The sequence below is a fragment of the Mustela lutreola genome, chromosome 9, assembly GCF_030435805.1.
Source record: "Mustela lutreola isolate mMusLut2 chromosome 9, mMusLut2.pri, whole genome shotgun sequence".
NCBI classification, from domain to species: domain Eukaryota; kingdom Metazoa; phylum Chordata; class Mammalia; order Carnivora; family Mustelidae; genus Mustela; species Mustela lutreola.
Window position 1 is genome coordinate 79,003,733 of NC_081298.1, and position 24,582 is coordinate 79,028,314.

Sequence of the window (24,582 nt, forward strand, 5' to 3'; positions counted from 1 at the left end):
AACTGCCCAATATGTCAAGGTCCAGATTGTGAAATGGCTACCAAAAGTATGATGCTAACGGTAGTAAAACGTAATAGTTACTGTCCATGAAGATGCCTTAATCTATACTAAGAGAGGTGGAATCGTCCTATTTAAGAAAACAACTGTAATGAAGAAGTTATTTACAGGAATGCAAGGAACTGCTTCATTGTTATTGTTCAAAGAAGCCATTTTATCTTGGTGGAGTAGAACCAACTCAGAAATACTAAACATTCTTTCCTATCGCTGGACGTAGCTCCTTAAAACCCAGTCCCTCTTCATCATTCCCCAACGTTGGTGGACACTCGGTTACTCATAATGGAAAGAACAGTCCTCTCGTAAGTCCCTGTCCCATAGCTGACTTCTGTAATATGCCCTAAATATGCCTCTTTGTTTTTACTCACTGTGCTGTCTCTCTAGTATAAGTGTACATTATTTAAAAACTGGAATGTTCTGTCTCCAAACCAATCGCTAATCTGTCTGCATCCTAATCCACTCCTTCAGCCAATGCCAAATTCATTTTACTTAAGCTATCCTAGATAGTGCTACTTAGACTGAACTCAGGTAGGAGTCAGAAGACCTGCTACTATCTCTCTGTGTAACCTTGCAAAGTCATTTGACTTCTCGGGCTCATGGTTCCCACTCCCTAAAATTAGAGAAACAGACCTTCTTAAATCTCTTGCGGCTCAAACATTCTGTGATTCTAAGGTTCCAACTTTTCAACCAGAGCCCTATTCAATCTTTCCAACCTGTTTTCTCACCACTCACTATGCTGGCAGGCAAATATGCGCCATTCATCAAACATTTTTTAATCTTACTGCTTTTGTTCATCATACTGTTTTCCTGATCCACAATGCTCTCTTCTCACACCTAGTAATAGCATAGCCACTCAGTTAGCCCATCTCAAATTCCACCCACACATGAAGCCTCTTTGGCTCTTTCTTCCCTAAGACCCTCTTATCCAATTCTAATAATGCTTTCTTTTGTAGTATTATTATAGCACTGACCATATCCAGCCCTGGAATATGGACATGTATATACTTGTTTATTTTTCCTGTGAAAGTGTAAACTTTTAGTTAAAGACCAGGAATATATCCTTCCTATGATGGCACAGCACTCAGACGATTATTATTGATTAACCAGCACATATCAAGTTGTTATTATCAAGTTAAAAATGATCAAAGAGTCACATCTACCCTTAAATCAGCAATAGTTTATTTGTGCAGCTTTGGGAAACACCAAACAGAAGCTGAAGTAACTTTAAGTTGGTATTCCGTTTCTTTGTACCACTGCTTTTATTCCTGCTGAAGACAAGATGCGAGGCCAGCAGGCACAAAGCTGGCACTCTCCATCAAGGAAATCCTGGGGATATTTACATTCATTCAATGGGCATGTATGTGTTATTAATGCAAGGCCAGCACTGCCATCACTCTTTTCCAGTGACCGGAGGTATTACACACAGACTGCACGGTACCACCATTAGTGTGGTACTTGGAAAAACTGTCCAACAGGATTTAACTGGCATGTCAGCTGAATTCAGGACTGTAAAAAAAGGCCTCTGAATGAAGAATAAAGTGCTTCTCAAGAAATAAGAATTAAGAAAATCACTAGATTTCTTTTCCCTAAAATCCTCTTTAAAATAAAAGATGTCTAAAATTTATGGTGTAGATAATTTAGAAGTTTTGGCTTGACAATATTTTTAAATACTTCAATTTATCTAATTAAAAATCATATTCCTCTATTATTTTTGGCATGCTACAGCTCTGCCATTTTGAAGTTGCAATCTCAAGTTACTGAACTTTAAGTATGTTTCCCTCTTTTGGAATGGAATAATACCATCTGTCTCGCTGAGTTATTATGAAAATTAAGTATGTACATAAAAGACCAAAGACATAAGAGCATTCACAAAAGCCGGTCTCTTCCCCAAACCTATATAGCATCATTAATATGAAGAGAGCACTAGAGCAAGACAAGCAAAATAATTTAGTAGATCTCTTCTTGTAAAGTCTGAAAATCAGTTTACATTTACCCATTAATATCAACTAGATAATGTTCTTGGTAATTACACACTCATTCATGCCCACATAGATACCTGCCTTACCAAAAGAGAAAAAAATGATGTCTATATACAAAACAATTAGAACAATTAGAGAATATCTCAAAGCCATACTTACTGCAATAGGAAATGAACCCTCAGATCATCTGGACCGAGTGTTAAGGAAACCTTCAAAAAGTTACATCTTGAAATCAGAACTAAATAAGAAGTGTAATAGATTAGTTCATCTGAGAAGCTAAAAGGCAGTATGAATGGAAATAAAACCCTAGAAGGGATGAATGAAAGACAAGATAAAGATATTTGGACTTGATCTTGTAGTGAACAGGAAGCCCAAATACCTAAAAATATAATTAAAGTATTATCTGAGGAAAAGCGGATACCACGTATAAAAGTTGAAGTAAACCAAGGTAACCAGAACCCCAAGTGAACAAGTAGACAAACTTGTTAAATATTTTAGGCTTTGAAGTCCATATATAGTCTCTGTCACAACTGTCTAACTCTGCTATTACAACATGATGAAAACAGCTAAATGACTGAGTATGCCTGTGTTCTAATAAGACTTTATTTACAAAAGCAGGAAGCAGACTGAATTTGGTCCCTGGCTTTATGGGCTTGCGGTCTTCACTGAGGAAGCAGGAGAAAACAATACAACTTAGTTATCTTCTTTACCCGAGATGGAAATAAAGACATCAAAATTGGGAGTCTGAAAATGGGGACAGTAGTGGTGTTACTGATAGAAACTGACAAGTTTGAGAAAACAAAACAAAACAAAAAACAAAAAAAAACGTTCATTTACAGACATGGTTAAGTTAGTGGTTGTCAGGGGCTGTGTGGGAAATAAGTACCAGTGGGTAGAAAATTTCTTTTTTAAAAATTTTGAGAAAATCTGGAGTTAGATGGTTATGATTATACAATTCTGAGAACATACTAAAAACCACTGAATTTTGTAATACATGAATCGTATTTCAATTTTTTGAAACTGGGGGGAAATACATGCTGAGTCTGAAGTTAGGGCAGAAGACCCAAACGAAGGTATGTCCCATTACCAATCAGATACATGATATGAGCATGTACTCATAAGTCAGGGCAGAAGATGATAGTTTGGAGACAAGGAGTGGCTCATCAAAGGATAACAAGAGGATACAAAAGTATGCCTTAGGGAATAAGAACAGAAAACTAGGCAGAGAAGGAAGGGCAAGAGGACACATAGGCATGACAAGATAACATTACAGAAAAACATGCACATGCCAGTGGTAAGAAAGGTATTTCAAATATCAGCACGAAAAGGAAGCAATAAAGAAAACAGAACTTTCACCAATCCTAACCATGTTAAAAAGATATAGTTCCCATTAAAGTAAAATTAGATAATCAAATACCTAGTTCTAATAAATATTACTGGCACATAGTAAAGTTAGGCTAATGACACACAAATCCAGTATTTTCCCAAGAGCCCATGAAATGACATTTACTCAAAAATCTCAAAAGCAGATGCTTTTGGTATGGCCTTTTAGTAATAATCTACAATTATCCTTAAGCAGTAAAAAATGCACGCCGGTAACTCTACAGAATGAAGTCTTAATACTAATCCTGTTTATAGTGTTGCCAAGGTGTGCCTTGTTTTCCAGACATCTCACCTGAATGGGTGGCCTTCATCTGATTTCTGGATAGCTTGGATCACACCCTTATATATCCTAAAGCTGATAGTCACAGAGAGCAGGGCCAAGACAATGTAGGCAGTTACGCTCACAATGCTGAATACTGTCAGTGAAAGCAGCAGGAATAAGCTGGCACCAAACACTACTCCAGTCTTCTTAATGTCTCTCCAGTAGAGGAGGTCAACAACTAAAAATTAAAGAAGAAGAAATCTGAAATTAGAACATTATTTTATCCATTTGAATTTGGCACATTTATACTTGCTCCACCTACAAAAACAAAAAGGTCTCTAAAAGCAAAACCAAAACCTAAATTGTTAAGAAAGATTAACTTTGTAAGCTGCACTTTAAACCCATTCGAAGTAGAAATTAGAATCATACCTCCATCTATTTACCATTAATTTTCCTCATGCAAATCTGTTTCCTTCCTGTCCAAATCACTCTTGCTATACAAGATCATTCAATCTTCTCAAGCCCAGTATAGCAGACTTCTAATCCAAAACAAGTTTTTAAAAATATTATCTTGAGAGCTTTCAACTTTGTTCATTGCATAATATAAATACAAATAACGGAAAAAAATCTTAACACACTTACTAAAATGATACCAATGATGTAAAAATATATTTGCAGAAAAATCACTAGTTCAAAGAAGTTAATAAAACTATGAAAAGCTACACATAGGAGTTCTATGACTCTGCTTTTAAGAGATCTCTTGGAGAAACATAATGAAACTGTAACCTAACCTGGCTATTATCATTAAAACAAAAATTGCCTACAACACCAAAGACAAAGGAAAACATGCTTTAGAATACCTGAAAAGCTACTTCTCTTGAGAGCAGATAAATACAATGCCATAAAAATGTAGATGTCAAATAAAAAAAGAAAAACTCAATGTGTTACACTGTTATATAATGTTTATTAATAGTAAGGAGTCAGACAAATCCAAACTTAGCAAATTTGTTCTTGGCCTATGGTCACAGAGCCATAGTGGGGATCAAATAACCATAGGCCTGCGGTCTTAAAGTCGGGTTATGTACAACACACAAAGATTTCTGCAGTGTGCCAGAGGGTTCCTGAATTCACAGGCTAAACATAATTTGTCTCTCTCTGGACTGTGAACAACTAGGGGGTGGGGGGGGTGTTTAATAGTCTTATAGTAACATAAGTATGGGCATATTCTTGAGTACAGTCTTAAATACCTGTTAATTTTTAAGATAAAGAAGGTAACAAAAAACACATTTCCAAAGGTTGCTTTGGTTCTCTAAGGTATGTGATTTTCTTTTACCATTAGGGGTACTTCTGTGGGGGAAAACTATGTATGTGAAATGTAAAATGTTAGATGTCATTATGAAGCCCTCAATTCCTGTTAGTATTTATCATGAGTGCTAATTAAGACATTTTAAATCTAGTCACAGTGTCTGAAACATAGCAGGGGATCAACATTTATTATGTTTAGGAAACACTCTGTTATCCTCTGATTTGATTTAAATGCTACTAATTTAACATTGTATGATTTACAGCTTTGTGTTCAACCTTTGATTTTAATTCTTTATTCACATTTTCTCCCACCTCAAGCTTGTTCCAACCCTGCCTAAAACATCTACCTTAGTTTTGTTCTATTCAACTAGTTTCTACTATTATACAAATATAGTAGCACAACTGAGAAATAACCAGAACTTGAAGCAGTGTATCTATGGCTATAAAAATGACATCATAAATAATGTCATACTGAATAAAGAGACAGCAAGCGATGCTAATAGATTTGTGACATTCAGCAAACATTTATTGAACTGATACTGTTCATGGAACTCAACCTAGTAGAATTAATTAAAAATCTGAAAATGGGGATGTGGACTTTTCTTTAAGACCCTGTCCAACTCTAAAACACTACAATTCTAGGAAGACAGTAAAATATATAAAAACAATGACAAAAAAATTATAAAATCACTGCTGCACCATCATTACAATTGAGAAAAAGGAAAAAATGGAGGACATTTTAAAGACTGCGAAAAAGACAGAAGTTGAGCTGGGTCCTCAAGAATGGGTAGATCTAGAAAATGTAAACATGTAGGCCTCATAAGTCTCTGCTAGCAATGGTTCTCATGATTAATGTAGTTTTGTTTTCTTAAACAGGGTACCTGGGAGCGTGGGGGAGGCAATGATGAAGACTGCTCTTAGTAACATAATTTTTCCCTGTGGGCTCCCCTGTGCCCCGAACAAAGCACTTAGATTCTGGTGTTGGATCACCTACACTCAACAACTCGCTCCATAACTTACCAACTATGTGACCTCAAGCAAGTCACCAAATCTCTCTGTACCTCAGCTTCTGTATCTATAGAATGTGTACACAATAGGAATGATCCTAATGAGATATTGTGACGATTAAGAGAGAAAATGAATTAACAAAATGTTTCATTAATAAGATAGTGAATATATAGTACACAGCATTTAACAAATTCCTAATAAATGTCCAGGCTGTTATTTATTGTTGTTATTATGAACACCATTACAATCACTATTACCATTCTTATTAAGGTATTAAATATAAAGAAAGTTTCAACCTCATGATTAACCTGCAAGTTAATAAATCATATTGCTATTATAATCATGTTGCTTTAGAAGACACATGGAAAAGGATTTTCAAACTTATCTAAGATTTCACTAACAGAACAAAAAGCTGATAACCTAGAAGAATCAGCAAGTAAAATACACCTCAAATTTTTACATGAACGAAATGCTGCCTTATAAGAATGTATGGTTCTCAAAGTGCTCCAAAACATTTATTAACCTTCAAAATCACTATTGGTAATAAGTTAAAATAAATGCAGCTATCTTCACTATTCTTTACCATCAGTAAAAATCCTTCAATCAGACCTGATTATAAAAGAAATGACTTCAGGCTTGAGATATACAACATAAAAATGACTAACCTAAGAGTTACTGTCTGGACAGTTTTAATGACTTGATAAGAATTATTTATAATTGGTGTATGATTTCTATATAGCTATGGTAGAAGAAATTACCAGTGGCTGGGATTCAAGAGACCCACAAGGCTAGTACTGTCTCTGCAACTGTACAACTCTGGATGAGGCTCCCAGCTTCTCTGGACCTTAGTTTTATCATCAGTAACCAGGGCGTTAAATAAATAATTTTTCTTTCACCTTCAGAAATGAACATACAGTCACTACAAAGATACACAATTAGCCCTGCATTCAAATTCCCAATCAGTGGATCTGTAGTAATGAGATTTTATTGCTGTATTATCTATGCCAAGGATAAATTTTAAAATCTCCTTCCTTTTTAATTCTAGATTTTTTTGAGGGGAGAAAGACTTAGACATACCAGTCTTCTGAAATGAAACTTAATAAAAAAGGCTTTCTTTTACTGTCAAACATTAGTAAAACTTTAGGGAAACAAGATCTCATATTCCTATAATTTTTCAAGCAATTACAAACTATATCATTATGGCCACAGTATGCTAGAAGTTAAAAAAAAAAAAAAAAAAAAGACTGAGAAGCTACACACTTTTAAGCCGGACAGATGTTTCAGAAATCTTTTCCAGGTTGCTGATCTATAGTTTCCACACCTCCCTTTATTTCCTGAGCCAATATTTATCAGGCACTTACACTGTGCCAAGTACTATTTATAGACTACATAACATTATCTCTTTCAATTATTAAAACCCTAAAGGCCAGCTTTCAGACAAGAAAGTGAGAACCAGCTCTTCTATGACTGGACTCAGATCACTTAATTAGTAAGTGATAGAGCACGGATTTCGACACAGGCTTCTTATTGATAAAACTCGTATGCCCCATGTATGATGTCAAACTAAGATTCAGCACATAAATATGCTTAATAAGTGTCACACATATGCATGCATAATGAATAGGCAGTGTTGGCAGGTAATCACCATATGTGAGATGAATCCCAAAGGCCAAGAAAGTCAAGGTCAAACTAACAAGAAGGTTAATGAATGAGACACAAATTTTAATGTGACTACTTAACCCACAGTTAAATCCAAAAAGGAAGAAAGAACTCTATTCCAATATAACTGAAGCTATTTTCCCATAGATGAAAACTATAATTAATTAGACTGTGAAAAAAATCTTTTAAAAGCCATGTGAATCTAATTAAGTAAAATTAGAAAATATCTCCATGCAAAAGAACACTATGCAGCCAGCAAGGATAGTGATGTAGACCTCTATTACCCAAGAAACATGTCCATATTGATAAATAAAAACAAAATGTTACAAAAAGATTCATACAGTAAAATTTTAAAACCTTAGATAACCATGAAGTCTGAAAGGATATCTAGTAAACACAATTTGTACTGGGGTATTAGGGTAACAGATGAGTTTAACTTGCTTCTTTCTTTCTATGCCATGTGAAATTGCCTCTCGCCCTCCCTTGTGGCAAACATGAATTATTATACTTTCATTATTATTATACTTTTATTATACTTAAAAAAAAATTCCCCCCTCTCCATTCCTGTTCATTACTGCTAAAGAACCTTATGAGTGTGGTTTTCCCAATAGGTTTTCCTATGAGGAGGAGGATATAATGTATGCTAGCTTAAGAAATATTTAGATGCAGGTGATAGTTAAAATTTTAACAGTATATAACCAAGTTGGTAACTCTGGTGCTTTGGGTTGGACCAGCTCAATTTCCCCAAAGTTGATGATATGGGAATATCCATGTATAAAGTCCAGTAGTATTCAGTGATTACGGCCTAAAATAAATTTAACTGCATGAGGATACAGTAAACCCAAACCTAATACTTTCTTTCCTCCTATCATATGAGTCCTAAGAATTAAGGTCTTTTCAATAAACGGAAGAGCTCAGAAAATCCTATATGTAAACTACACATATTACATAAACATATGCAAAAGCTATATAGGAATACTCAAAACAGGTATCCTCAAAGCCATGTTGAAACACGCCATATGGGGCGCCCGGGTGGCTCAGTGGGTTGGAGCTTCTGCCTTCAGCTCAGATCATGATCCCAGGGTCCTGGGATCGAGCCCCGCATCGGGCTCTCTGCTCAGCAGGGAGCCTGCTTCCTCCTCTCTCTCTGCCTGCCTCTCTGCCTACTTGTGATCTCTGTCAAATAAATAAATAAAATCTTTTTTAAAAGAAAGAAAGAAAGAAAGAAAGAAAGAAAGAAAGAAAGAAAGAAAGAAAGACGCCATAGAATGGCTCTGGTAGAGCCACAGACCTTAAAGCCCTGAGGAGGAACAAGGGGAACAAGAGCCACGAGAGAGAAGACAACTAGGTAATGGAAGTCATACATAAGACAAAATTAATGTATGCCAGAACAGGAAGGTCTGAGAGGCAATCTACATTTACCAAAGTCACTGTGCAAAATATAGAAGGATTTCAGTATTTTTGTGTAAAGAAATTTAAAAGATTGTTAATGAAGCTGTAAGGATAAAAAAATATTACATTATAAAAATATTAGGAAACACGGTTGCCACCTTAATTGATAGTCTCCAGTATTTTTGTCTCTCAGATTCCTTAAATTGATTTTAATGAAGAAATATTAGAAGATTCCAGAATTGTTAATTCTCAATCAGAGGGGAGTAGTTATTAACTTTTAACAAAATGCTGAGAAATATATTCAAATGCTATTGCTTCTAATATTCATCAAGAGACTTTATATCCATTATTAATTTAGATGTTCAATCCTGCTACCAAAATCAGGCAAAGACATGGCAAGAAAACCACAAACCAATATCCCTTACTAATATAGACACAAAATACTAGCAAACTGGATACAGCAACACATAAAAAGCATTATACACCATGGCCAAGTGGTATTTATCTCAGAAATGCAAAGTTGGGGCGCCTGGGTGGCTCAGTTGGTTAAGTGACTGCCTTCAGCTCAGGTCATGATCCTGGAGTCCCGGGATCGAGTCCCACATCATCTCCCAGCTCCATGGGGAGTCTGCTTCTCCCTCTGACCTTCTCCACTCTCGTGCTCTCTCTCAAGTAAATAAAAATAAAATCTTTAAGAAATGCAAAATTGGCTCAACATATGAAAACCATTCAATATAGCACACCATATTAACAGAATTAAGGTCAAAAACTGCATGAGCATCATAATAGTTACAGAAAAAGGATCTGACAAAAATCCAACACCCCTTCATTACAAAAACTCTCAACAAACTAGTAACAGAAAGAATGTCTTCAGCCAGATGAAGGATATACAAAAAACCCACAGCTAACATCATACTTAATGGTGAAAGACTGAAAGCTTTCTGCTTAAGACCAGGAACAAGACTGAGATACCCGCTCTTTCCACTGATCAACACTGTCCTGGAGGTATGAGGTAGAGCAATTTTAAGACAACAAAAAGAAATAAAAGACATCCTGACTATAATAACCTATCTCTACTTGTAGATAACATGATCTTATATATATAAAATTCCAAGGAATCCACAAAATAGTTACTAGAATAAACAAGTCCAGAAAGGATGCAGGACAGAAGATTAAATTAATATATAAAAATTAACTGTATTTCTATAAAAGCAATGAGTAATCTGAAAATGAATTAATAACTTCACTTACAATAACATCAAAAAGAATACTTAAAAACAAAGTGAAAAAACCCCCAAGACTTAGAACTAAAAGCCACAAAATATTGTTGAAAGAAATTAAAGAAGACTTAAATAAATGGAAAAGACATCTCAAGTTTATGGATTAGAAGGCATTATTATTAAGATGGTAATACTCCTCAAACTGGTCTAGGTACAATACAATCGCTATCAAAAGCCTACCTGCTGTTAACAGAAATTGACAAGCCAATTGTAGACTGTACTGAAAAACACAAAGTATCCAGAATAGCCGAAACAATCTTGAAAAGAATCACAAACATGGAGAATTCACACTTCCTTTTTCCAAAACCTACAAAGCTACAGTAATCCAGTCAGTGTGGTAGTTGCACCATGATGGACAACAGATCAATGGATCAATGGAATAAAATTAATAGTACAGAAATAAACACATTCATAATCAGCTGATTTCAACAAGAGTGTCAAGACAATTCAGTGGGAGAAATTTTTCACAAACAGTGCTGGAACAAGGGTATATATGCAGTATATAACTGTAAAAAAAAAAAAAAGTTGTTGGACTCCTACCTTCCACCATACACAAAAACTAACTCAAAATGAATCACAGACCTGAAAAGCTTAAACTATAAAACCCTTAGAAGAAAAAAAACAGGTGCACATCTTCATGACTTTAGATCAGGCAGTAGTTTCTTTGATATGACACCACAAGCACATCCAGTAAGAGAAAAAGATTAAACCTCATCAAAAATGAAAAATTTTGTGCTTCAAAAAACACTAAGAAGAAACATTAAGAAATGTTAAATAGTTAATGTTTAAAAATGTTAAAAAACATTAAGAAAACATTAAGAAGACATGGGCGCCTGGGTGGCTCAGTGGGTTGAGCCTCTGCCTTCAGCTCAGGTCCTGGGATGGAGCCTTGCATCAGGCTCTCTGCTCAGCAGGGAGCCTGCTTCCTCCTCTCTAGCTGCCTGCCTTTCTGCCTACTTGTGATCTCTCTCTCTCTGTCAAATAAATAAATAAAATCTTTAAAAAAAAATTAAGACAGCCCACAGAATGGGAGAAAATATTCACAAATCAAATATCTGATAAGAGACTTGCATTCACATTATATAAAAAACACTTAACAACAATAAAACACAAATAAGGTAATTAAAAATGGGCAAAGAATTTGAATAGACATTTCTTCAAAGAATGTATACAAATGACCAATAAGCAATGAAAAGATGCTCATCATCATTAGTTATTAGAGAAATATAAACCAAAACGATAATCAGATAACACTTCAGACCCACTAGAATAGCTAATATTAAAAAGATGGACAACAACAAGTGTCGGCAGGAAGTGAAAAGATTAGGACCCTCTTACACTGCTGATGGAAATACAAAATTCAGCCACTGTGAAAAACAGTATGGCAATTCCTCAGAAAGTTAACAGAGATTTATCACACAACATAGCAATTCTACTCTTAGGAATTTCTAGCCAAAAGACTAGAAAAAAACCTGTGTTCATACAAAAACTTATGTTCATAGCTGCATTATCCATAACAAACAAAAAAGAGGAAACAACCACAATTCAAAAGTTGATGAATGGATAAACAAAATACAGTTTATCCATTCCATACAATGAAATATCACTGGTCCATAAAAAGGAATGAACCACCAATACATGCTACGACATGGATAAACCTTGAAAACATGACGTTAAGTGAAAGAAGCCAGACACAAAAGATCACACATTGTATGATCCTCCCTATATGTGATGTCTAAGAATAGGTGACTCTACAAGAGACAGAAAATAGATTAGTGGTTGTCACGGGCTGAGAGGGGTAGAGATGAGGAGTGATTGCTAATGGGTATGGGGTTTCGGGGGGGGGGGGGATGGATGAAAATGTCCTGGAATTAGATAATGATGATGGCAGCATAATTTTATGAATATACTAAAAATCAATGAATTATGCACCTAAAAAAATTTAAAGTAAACTAAAAATAATTCTTGTTTTAACATGTTTCTCTACTAGGTTGTAAACCCTACAAGAGGCATGTTGCCTTATTATCTACCATATCCCCAGATAAACTTTCAATAAATATTACTGACTGCTTAGAATGAATGCATACTTTATGCCAGTTTGAGGCATGTACTAATTCTTATTCAAAAACATTTTCTGTTTTGTATTTCACATTAGTTTTACCGAAACTATTTTCAGATATCTACACTTACTCAGTAACAAACAGCAATGCTTTCAGATAGCTTATAAAATAGTATCATTTTAAAGGATTTTATATCTTCTTACTACACCCTGAAGAACTGATGACTGCCTTTCATCTTCATACTCACTCCCCTTACCAGCTTCATTAATATTTGCTGCATTGTCTGAACAGTGGCCAGACTATTCTTAGGAACAGAAACACTTAAATTCAAAACTATACTATTTTTAAATGAAAATAAAGGATATCCTGAAATAAGAAATACAGGGTCACTATAATGCTGACTTAGGATTCTTTTGTAATTATTAGTTCTGTTTATGAATAAAGAGTTTAATGGCCTCTTTATTCTTGAGATAACAAAATTAACACAAAGGGCTTGTATAAGAAAAGCTTGGGGCGCCTGGGTGGCTCAGTGGGTTAAGCCTCTGCCTTCAGCTCAGGTTATGATCTCAGGGTCCTGGGATCGAGTCCCGCATCAGGCTCTCTGCTCAGCGGAGAGCCTGCTTCCCCTCTCTCTCTGCCTACTTGCGACCTCTCTCTCTCTCTCTCTCTCTGTCAAATAAATAAAATCTTTAAAAAAAAAAAAAAAAGTAAAAAAAAGCTTATTAACGTTTCATGGTTCCTCAAGTCTCCTATACTGAAAAATAAAAAAGTGTTGCTCATGCAAGGTAACCTACTGTAGCTTTAACTTTAGTCTTTTACAATATATTCAAGAAATATCCTTTTAAATATCTGAGGTTAATTTAATAGTGCCTGTCCTTCCATAACTGTGGGAAATGCTTATGGACTACTGTAATAAAATATTGCTGACCCATTTAAATAAATTCTGGTTATTTAGAAAAAAAATGATTTACTCCCTGCAGTGGTACCCACTTTTCTTTCCAAAATAAAAATCTGAAAATTTTTTAATTTGTGTTTTGTGCAGTGCTAAGAGCAGTAGCATCTTTACCAAACTAAATTTATTTTAAAAATAACTCTGTACACTACAATCTTTTCTTCAAAATAAAAACCTCTGACCCAATATAGAGTAAGAAGAGTTGCCTACACTTGGTAATCATAAAATGTCATCTGTCATAACTAAAAATAGTGCTACCATGCATGCCTTACATACAAAAGTCATCCAATTACAATTTGCCTCAAATCAAATTCTTACTGAAGCTCTTCCTTGAATAGCCTGAAGTCAGGTTTCAGTTTCAAAATCTTTTGTCTAGAAGGTTAAAAAAGTTGAACTAGCAGGTACTAAAACTACTGACAGGAGAATAACGGCTTCCTAAGCAGAAGCAAATATTAAGTTTTCTTTAATAAAGGCAGGCAGTTAAATGGGAAATTAATAAACAAGAATATATTAGAATGATAATAAAATGTTATTTTTCACAACCATAGTCTTTAAGTAATTACATATTTATTAGGAATCATAATCCTTAAATTCCTCTCAACTGCCAGGGTAAGTGACTAGAACTCAGAGTTGATCATTTAGCCCTACATAGTAAGCTTTTACCTCCACCCAGGAAGCACTCACCACACTAATAAATGACAAGTGGGAGCTCCAGAAAAAGATGTGTGCAAAGTGGGAACTTAACTCTTTCAGCAGAAACAGTTAAGAGGTGCATGAGTCCCATTTCTTCCTTGGGTCCTTCCTTCGATCAGTATAACCCAGACTATATCACTTAACCTAGTTACCCCCTGTATAAAATTAGAAAATGGATACCAAACTATCAGCTTCAGATAGTTGAAGCTGAAAAGGGATTGCACACAATGGAAATGCTTGGTGAACTAAACACACTAAATAAAGGTTTATATCATTAAGAGACAAAGTCAAACAGGGCAATGAAATATTAAATGCAATGATTTACTAAGAAATGTGAATTTCTTGAAATGTGAATTCAACTTTCTCTGAAAGCACTGCTTATTTGGTTTTAGTGAGCAACAATCAGGTTGATGGATACCTACTACTGCTACAAAGTATCTCAACCAAACAATTAGCAAAAATACTGGTGTGTCTCTTGGCCATCTTCGCTTCCCGTTAACTTGAGTTTCTGAAAGATCATGCGCAATTTTGGGTCCTTGCCTCTTTTATCACTAAATCTTTCCTGCTTTACTTCCAACAACACTACAGCTCATTGGCCAATTCCTACAACCAAACACCTGAGGAAAAAGCATTTTAGGTAAAATCAGCACAAATTGTAATTTGCCTTTTCTATAATAATTTAGCAATCCCCTAATCTAAGCAAGAAACTGTCCTGAGTACTTTGCATACTGAGGCTTAGCAGTATTAATAAATAAGTAATGTAGGGTTACAGACTGAAATTCAGGTCCCAACCACAGAAGTCTCATTTTCTCCATCATACCACATTTTGTATTTAAAGGAGTATGTCAGCATTCACACAGGCCTCATTTGTTAAGTTAAATTCACCAATTTAATAGTTCATGTAGATTTCAATACTTCCTTTAATCCCACATTCTATTTCTAGCTTTATTAGAAAGCAAAAAATGCAACAGAAAATAATCCTAACTTCCCACTTCTAATTTCTCTAAACCATGATAATTTTTTTTTCCACAGAGAAATTTATATAGCTAATTCCATATTCTCTAAGGTAAAGCTAAATAAAACCTTTAAACATTTAAAAAATATATATATATATGTATATATATATATATTCCTAACCAATGATTCTCCCTACCTGTGCAAATTTGAATAATCTTCAGTTGTAAAGAACGTCAAAATAAGGAATCTTCCTATAAAAGGGCTGTTAGTTCTGGTAAATTTTGGTAAGCATGCAGTTATTTATTTTAAATTACTAGAATTGATCCAGATATACATAAATGTAAACATGAAATCAGAACAGACACTGGTTCAATGTACAATTTACTATGGTTTAAATTTTATTTCTTGTGGGTATCCAAGCATTACAACATTACAAGAAATAGGAACCAAACCTTAGAAATAGGAAATCACTGCCCCAAATCCTATTTTCTCCTAATAAAAACTAAATGGAAAACATACTGTTCCATAACTCTAGAAACTTGAAAAGCTTAATAGACTGGAAGGGAGGAGGGGGGCTCAAAGCAAATTATTAGTGCAATAATGGATAAACTAATTATGTTTATATAGACAGCCTCTAACTTAGATGGCTCAATTTTAGGATGGTGCAGAAGCGGTACATATTCAGTGATATCATACTCTGAATTTCGATCTTCTCCCACACAGTAGCTCCACACGATCATGAGGGTAAACAACTTTTACAACCATTCTTGTTTTCACTTTCAATATAGTATTCAATAAATTACATGAAACAGCCAACACTTTATTATAAAAGAGGCTTTGGGGGCATCAGGTGGCTCAGTCTGTTAAGTGCCTACCTTTAACTCAGGTCATGATTCCAGGGTCCTGGGATTGAGTCCCAGATCAGGCTCCCTACTTAGCATGGAGCTTGCTTTTCCCTCTCCCTCTGCTACTCCCCCTGCTTGTGCTCTTTCATTCTCTCTCTCTCTGTTAAACAAATACATAAAATCTTAAAAAAAAAAAATTTTTAAAAAGAGGCTTTGTGTTAGATTATTTTGCCCAATTGGAGGCTAATGTAAATATTCTGAGTAGGTTTAAAGTAGCGTAGGCTAAGCTATGATAGTTAAGTGTTTTAAATGTATTTTCAACTTACAATATTTTCCATTTATGATTCATTTATCAGGATGCAACCCCATCATAAGTTGAGTAAGATCTGTACTTCTATAAGCATTGATACCTACCATATTTACACTGAATATAAATGCTCATTGGAATAAGTAGCTGGTAGTACAGACAATTAAATGAGAACATCAGAACACTAAAATAGACCAGAATAACATATTTTAAATTATTTTAGATTATTTCAGTGGAAAAAATATACAAACAGGTGCATCCAACAAAAAAACAGCTATAACTCCTCTTATTCTTAGGAAATTCATAATTTTAACAAGTCTGCAGTCTGAGAGTAGAAATTCCTAAATCCATCTCAACAACCAACTCTTAATAATGGACTTGCAGAGCTATAAGTAATATTCGGTAATTTTTAATCTTTAAGTTGCTTTGAGGTCCTTAAGTAAATGCAATATAGAATAAATCTGATAGTGGTGACAGAGTAGTTGAGGAGAGACAATAGTATTTTAGTGTCTATCAATATCGTCAATAAATGCCTAAGTGGTGATTGGACTAAATGTGAAAGCCCTGAAGATTTAAGAAACATGTCTGTACATTTTACACACATAAACATACACGAGTAACAAACGTTAGCATCATCCACGATGAAGCAGAAAAACAGAAAATTTGGTCTCAGAATACTGCTCTGAAGATGCAAACAGAAGAGCTGTTTAAATTACATTTAGTAACATTGTTGAGCCTAAATTCTAGAAAGAGATGAGACCAACTGAATAAATAAAAAGGGAACCTACAAAGTGGCCTACAAAGTCCCCACTAGGCTTAACATTTTGACAATACTCATTGACTAACCCACACCTACTTTCTTTCACTGCTAGTGTGAAAGACTACTGCGTATTTTACTGCATACAAAAAGACCATACAAAAAGAGATATACACCATTTCCAGTAAGATGATACAGACTATATAAATGAACAAAATCAAAACATGGGTCGATTTAGTAGACCTGGCTGAACATCACAGTTCTCAGCCTCTCCCTTCACTGAGGTATGCAGAACAAACAAGGAGTTCCAATGGTGAAGACACCACGATTTCTGACTTCATGGAATTCACTGGCTAGATCAATGTATATCAAGATACGTATCTATTTATCTTTACAGACATCTATATAGAGACACATAGGTATCCTCACTCTTTTCCTAGCCTCTAAATTCCACAAAGGCAGAAAGAGTGGTGGCTTCATCACTGTGTCTCCTCACTGACTGCACAAGTTTACAGAACAATGGAGTACCTCCACCTCAGAGGATTAGTAAAGACCTTAACAGAAGACTAGACCTTTGATAAATAAGACTTGGACAGAATGAAACGGGAAGAAGGGGCATTCTAGATAGAAAAATCCACAAACAAATGCAAAAAACACTGAAGGAACAGTCCTTCAATGTGGCAGAAGACAGGGTAATGAGAGATGAGATTATAATAAAGGTGGGGACTAAGCCAGGGAATGCCTTTTGAAAGTCCAGGATAGACAGTCTGAAGTTAATTTGAAAGTAAAGAAAAACCTCTTAAGTGCTATGATAATAGCCAGAGTTCAGGAAGATTAACTTGGCTGTGACACAGAGGATTTAGTGGAAAAACCAGTGAAGAGGCCTGGTGAGGAACAAGGAATACCCAGACTTGGATAAATAAATAAAACAGAGAAGGTATTTCCACCATTGCTCCCACTACACAGCTGTACAAGACTTTAAACCACATATAAAGGAAAACATTTGCAAATTGAGCCTTTTTTAATATAAGCCTGTTTGTCCTCAAGTGACTTAGTTACTTAAAACTGACAAAATAACTATTTTAGAGTTAAAACCATCAGAAATGCACACATAATATTTAATCTTGGCCAAAGTTTTAGGACAGACACTTTCATACATTTGTACAATTTTTTGTACAATTTAATTTTTTAAATTATTATTAAAAAGCAATATAATCTGTACAATCTTTCTGGAGGGCATTTTTGCACCAGGAACCAAAAGCCTAAATACTATAACCCAGCAATTTGGTAATAATCATGGATAAAAACAAAGATTTATATTCAATTATATTCACTTTAGCACTGTTTATACTTGCAAAAACATTAGAAGTAACTTGAATATTTCACTATATGGGATTAATAGTACATACTTAGAATACTACAGCCATTAAAACAATGTAGAATATATTTTAAATTAAAAGCATTTCTCCACTTAATGAAAGATTACAGAACATAACGTACCATATGAACCCCCAACATACACTCACCACTAAACTTACCACACCAAAACAAAAACCACTCTATGTGAAGCAAAAGTTTTAATCTTCAAGACATCTAAATTTTCTACAACAAATGTATATATATTTATGTATATATAGGGTCATGCAGCTAAACCAAGATCTAGAAGTATTCAATGAATGCCTAAAGGTCGTGTTTCAGCTAAGTTTAGAACTTCTTTCAAATGGGTCTCAAAATTAATGCCAAAGTTCCCTCCGAAGGCATTTTGTGGCTTTCTCAAGAGATGAGGCATTTATTTCACACAGCAAGACCCCCTACTCCTCTCTACCTGGATTGTCAGTCTGCATGTACAACTGTAAACATATTCAGTAACCTGAAGCCTTCAAAGAAACTGCCAATGGTTTATCAGAAGTAAAGACCGGGAGACCTACAAGAACCCCTGCAAAGAAGTATGCTCCAGAAATGGGCCAAAGGCACTTTGTCTTAACAGTCAAACTGAACCTTTATGCTAGAAACACTTCGGTCACCATCCTACAAGAATAACTTCTCTCAAAGGTCGCCTATAGCACATTAACTGCCAAATTCAAAAAAACACAAATAAAGACAGTGTTGCAGAGGTTTCTAAAATTCCACAGGGTCCAAAAGCATTTCTCAATCTTCATATTAAACAGCTTCTCTGTGGTATCTAATTATTCAATTCCCAATTCTTTATCATTAAATCTGTCATTTCTCAGAGCTTTGCAGAAGTTCTATAGTCACTCCAAACCTGAAGCTTCTAAAGCTGAACTTGGCTTCATTTCTACCTATTTCTACTGATACTAAAAAGCACTAGCAGTGCCAGGGTTCCACTCTGACTGAAACTGCGGTCCTTCGAGTCCCTCCCTTACCCTAGTCCCACAAATCTATGCCAAATGTCAAGTATTACTTACTTGAGTTTCTCAAATCTGTCACTTCCTTTTCATTCGGATTTCAGGCCAAGTTCAGTCATTATTTGTTTTAAATCTGGGCACAAATACAGTCATCGTAACTTCTGCCTCTAAGTTCTCCTAAAATTTAACTTATACAACAACCCAAACCAGTCTTTCAAACCTGCTATCATTTTATCACTCCTGACTTTAAAACTTCCTAAAGCTCTTTATTTCCTTCCTAGAAAAATTCAAAAGCCAATGAATGTCCTCTGCAATCTAGCCCACGCTATCTTCTCCTAAAACCAGGGAACCTCAAAACTGGAAGCCGAGAAATCATGCAAATGAGCAAACTGAAATTAAGACCAAAAAGGGTAAGTTTCTCACTCTGGCCAAAATTAAGCTACCAAACCAGAAACTTAAAAACCTAAATCAGGATCTCCTAAAATTGCCTGGTAATAATGTGAATGACACCAAGATGTTTAATACACAGATTTCCAGGCCCTTCTGCTCTAAATTATGATTCAGGTCATCTGAGTCTGATCATCAGGAATCTGTATGTTTAAGAAGCACTAGGTGATTCTCATCTTCAGGGAAGAATGAGGAAACCTGACCTACATCTTGCAAATCTTCTATATTCTTTAACCAGATCAACCTTATCTTTCAACTACTATCTTATAAATACTCTGCTCTATCCAAAACACTCTACTCACTGTCTTGATCATTCCTTGTTCAGAGGTTGTATCATGCTCTTACCCACCCAAACCTCTAAACTTTCCCATTCCTTCCTATTCTAAGTTCTTCAAAATCTTAAACAATGCTTTCCATATAACCCCAATAATCAAGGACCATGTGGGTTTCATCTGTTGTAATTATGCTGCTAAGAATGAAAAATCAAAGCTAAAAAAAAAAAAAAGTAAGAGAATACAAATTAATACTGGTTTTAGCCTGAAAGAAAAAAATGTCTTAAATGCTAGTTAAGCAGCAACAAAACAAAACAAGAAAAAATAAAGTCTTCAACACATTGAAATCAGAGTAACTCTCACTTCTGTTACACTATTATACTTCACCATCATTAGATGACTGATGGGTGTTTTTCAACCATGGCACTTAGGGCAAGGTGGAACCAGTAGGGGAAAAAAGAAATGGGGGGCCTAAGTATTTTTGTTTTTTTAAGTATACCCAGAGCCTAAATTTGTTTCTCTTCTCTATCCATACTTCTCATAAAACTAAAAAACCTCATTTTCTCACAAAATGAGGGAAAACTTATTCCACAGCAGTTTCACCTCTTCAGTGATTTCCACTTAAGTCGTAATCTATAATCTACATTAAAATTAGCTGCTGATAAATAGTAAAATAGAACTTCACCAATAAATCAGACAAATAGGTACCAAGCAAAAAAGCCAAAGACAAGCACTAAAATATCAGGCCATTCCATTTAACATACAATGTGAAGCTCTCCAGAGATATCCAACAGTAAATGTGATTTTATAATTAGTGTCTAAATAATCAAAATAAACTTCTGGCACAATACAGGCTATATTAGATCTTAATTTCTCCTGTCACAAAATATCCATAAATTTCAGCAAATAAATAACTTAAGGTATTATTAAATAGTCTAAAATTTAAATTATTAATACAGAACCTCAACATCTGCAGAGTAGACCCTAATGTAACTTTTTGCCTATTTTTAAAGCTTGTTTTATTGTATTGGTATCATTACGCTAAATTTTAATTATCAAAAACTAGTGTTTCAACTCACCTTTCATTAGGTCAGAAGGATGAAGAAATAAAAATTCTTCTCCTCATTAAATTTACATACAAAGAAATCACAAAGGTAAAAATCCAAAGCTATATTGTTTTCTAGTCTTTAAATTGCAACTATAAAAATCTTTGTCTCAATGTGAACTCAATCTCAAACTCGCCTTTCCCCCACATTTCTTTATTGAATAGATTTTTAAAAGGATGTTATGAATGTTACTGTAATTAGCTCCACATATTGCTTTTAGAAACATTATTACCAATTCTGCAAACAATTCTGCTACAGAAGGAAGTAAGATTTTTAAAAAACTTTAAAACTTAAATGTGGTGTGTAATGTCTACTTGGACTACTTAAAATAGCTCTAATAATTTTAAGACAATTTATTACAAGTGGTCACCTCTTTTTTTAAAAAAATGGCACACTTACCCATCTACATAAAATATTTTTAAAATATTCATTACAGTCAACATTTTAGCACTTAGGGGCCTACATTCTTACACAATGACCCACTGAGACTTGAAAGGATCTGCTGGGCTTTCAAGGGGGAGGAAAGGGGATTAAGATCACTGATTGGTTATTACAAGGACAAAGGTTAGAGACTTAAATATAGACATGCATTTAAAACTGCTGTGTATACATCTTAATGATTTCAAGATATACACAAATATAATCTACTTAAAATGTGACTGGTAATGACTGTAAAGGTTCAATCAGATTTCCAAAGAAGAAACAAGCTTAACTGCAAACGCAGTATCCTGCTACTTAAAAAATCTTGGATAGAATTTCAACTACACCAAATCAGCTTTAAAGCAAAACAGTCACAGAAAATATGTCATTATGTAATAGAAAGACAGCTATATAAATTTATCGCACTAAAGTGACCAACAAATGAAATGCATTTAAAAGATACTGTTGACAATGTGCAAGATTAAAGAATAGGATTAAAGAATAGAACCTAATCAACCACAGGATTGCAAAGCCTAAATCAAATGCCAGTGAGAGAACAGCATGAGATTTTCTCATATACAACCACATATAAAAACACATGAAATAGCTCTTTTAATGTTTAACTTTTAAAGCTTTCATAGGCTCCATTTTCAATCCAAAATACATCTAAAATTGCAAAGCTTATTCGCAGAAATATATTATTGGTCACATAAAAAAAACTGAATAGAAGATTAAAAAGTACATATACCCTTATCCTTCCAATTTTTCTTCTGACAGTCCATCTCTTGTCACGATCTGCCCTCCAGATGCAATTATCAATTATGCATACCAACAGAAAAGCTGTTAACTGCACAAATCTACCCTGTGAGACATGAAATACCCGTTTCCTCCACCGAAGTCTGCAGTCTCCGCTGCACAACTGCAGCAGAACTGAAGTCACCTGACGTCTTCTGGGTGTGGAACAGACTGACGCAGTGCAATCTGTAACTAGGCTACTAATACTCAGGCACGACTGCCTTCCTCCTGTGTGTTTATTGTTCTAGTCTTTTGCTTGTTGCTCATACCAAAGGGAGCTACTTTTCCAGGGAGAGGGGCAAGCTACCAAAAAGAAAGGGAAGAAAAGAGAGCTGGTCTTTTGTCAGAGTTAACCACTGAATATATCTGAAACGCACTTACAGCTGTATGAAATCATTTTCTTTTCACAGTGGGTGAATGATGCCACTGGTTTTCAGTTTCATTTAAAACCCTAAAATCAATAGTTACCTAATAAGATAAAAATGGACCAATCCAAAGAGGGGTAATAGCTTAAATTTCAAGCCTGGGAAATGCTGAATCTCTTCGTACTTTCTCCTCTGAGTTTACTAAGGCTTAAAACATTCAGCATTTGCACCCTCATGAGGCTATGAGTGGAGAATCACGAAATCAAATTATTAATATTTACTGAATATATGCTACTTCAAAAGAAAAAAATGGTTTTATTCAATCTCAGCAGTCTAATCTTTCTAATGCAACGCTATTTCTTCTTTTACAATAATGGAAATCAGAGACTTAAAAATATATATTCCTAATCATCACCTGCTACAACTCAATCTTTCAATAATCTATTAAACATTACTGTAAGTACTATTAATAGATTCTTAGCTTGAAGAGAAATATTCATGTGCGAATTATATCATTTGCCTTGGGAAAATGACATAAGACTAAACCAAAATTTTACTGATAAATACAAAAACAAATCTATGTGCAGAACTTTCAAAATTTTTGCTCAACTTTCTAAAACTGGCATTCATTCCAGTGCAGAATATTATGTCTTTACTAATGTTCCACAATTAGCTTAACTGTTGCTAGCATTTAACCAAGCTATATATTTAATGAGAGATCCGCTAAATGTTCTAAAGTGTGTGACAGGATGAAGTACTATAAGATATATGGCCTATGTACAGACGTACACACTTCTGAGATATAGCTACAATGAAGTTGGCATAATATTTTCTGAAACTTACTGTAAAATTCTGCAAAATCCTTAGAATCAGAAGTGGTCTGGTCAATGACTCAGTTCTTTCTGTCTGCCTTTCTAACTCCATATATGGATAAAGCAAAGCAATTTTTAAAGAGAGTCTATTATTCTAAGCTCAAAAATTAGTATCTAATTTAAATTTTTATTCACTGGACCCATATATATAATGTGCTATTATGGAGAACCCTGTCACAAAGTCATACCACAGCTGAAAATATCTGGCTTCTCCATACAATACTTTGAAATCTCAAACTATTCAGTTAAGTCTGAAATATTTCCAAAATACTATCTCTAACAACAAATCCCTTGAAACTGTGAAGACATATAAATACTTTAGCATTAGAATAAAGCATTCAAAAACAGTGCCCAAACACTGTTTTCAAGTCAGAGTTTACTGCACAAATGGGAGAGAAAAAAGAGATTTCTTGAGACAAAGGTATTTACCACTTATACTATTCACATCTGTTGGTACTTGATTTGATTGAAAACATTTAAAAACAGTCTCAGAGAGCAAGAACATGTGATAATAATAACCATTCATCTAAACACTGAATATACTTAAAAGCTCCCCTGGAGGGGCGCCTGGGTGGCTCAGTGGGTTAAGCCACTGCCTTCGGCTCAGGTCATGATCTCAGGGTTCTGGGATCGAGCCCCGCATGGGGCTCTCCGCTCAGGAGGGAGCCTGCTTCCTCCTCTCTCTCTGCCTGCCTCTCTGCCTGCCTCTCTGCCTGCTTGTCATCTCTCTCTGTCAAATAAATAAATAAAATCTTAAAAAAAAAAAAAGCTCCCCTGGAAGATTTAAAAGTTAAAACAGGAGCCCTGAAGTTTGATCTTACATACTGATACCTAATTCTTTAATTGTTAGAGTCTTGGCAATTGAACTATTAAACTAGCAAGAACTAACTACTACAAATCAACTGACATTTTGCCCGTTTTTTTTTTTCTTAAAAAGTTTGAGAAGGGTTATTTTAAGTTTGGTTAGCTAAGCAAAAAAAGGACTAAAATTTAAAAGCCTGATGATACAAAACTGTTAAAAACATAAAGCCATAGAACTATGCTTT

General features: G+C 34.8%; 1 protein-coding gene across 4 annotated transcripts in view; it reads right to left on the reverse strand.

Annotated features, from left to right (window-relative positions):
* Positions 1-24,582, reverse strand: part of RTN4 (reticulon 4) — a 79,117-nt gene that overhangs the window by 11,897 nt on the left and 42,638 nt on the right. For 3 of the 4 annotated variants that reach the window (XM_059187679.1, XM_059187680.1, XM_059187681.1), the window contains one exon: positions 3,709-3,916. In XM_059187679.1, coding sequence (XP_059043662.1) covers positions 3,709-3,916 — 208 coding nt within the window. Of the gene's footprint in view, positions 1-3,708; positions 3,917-22,252; positions 22,480-24,582 lie in introns of those variants that run through there. The other variant, XM_059187682.1, reaches the window with a different exon arrangement.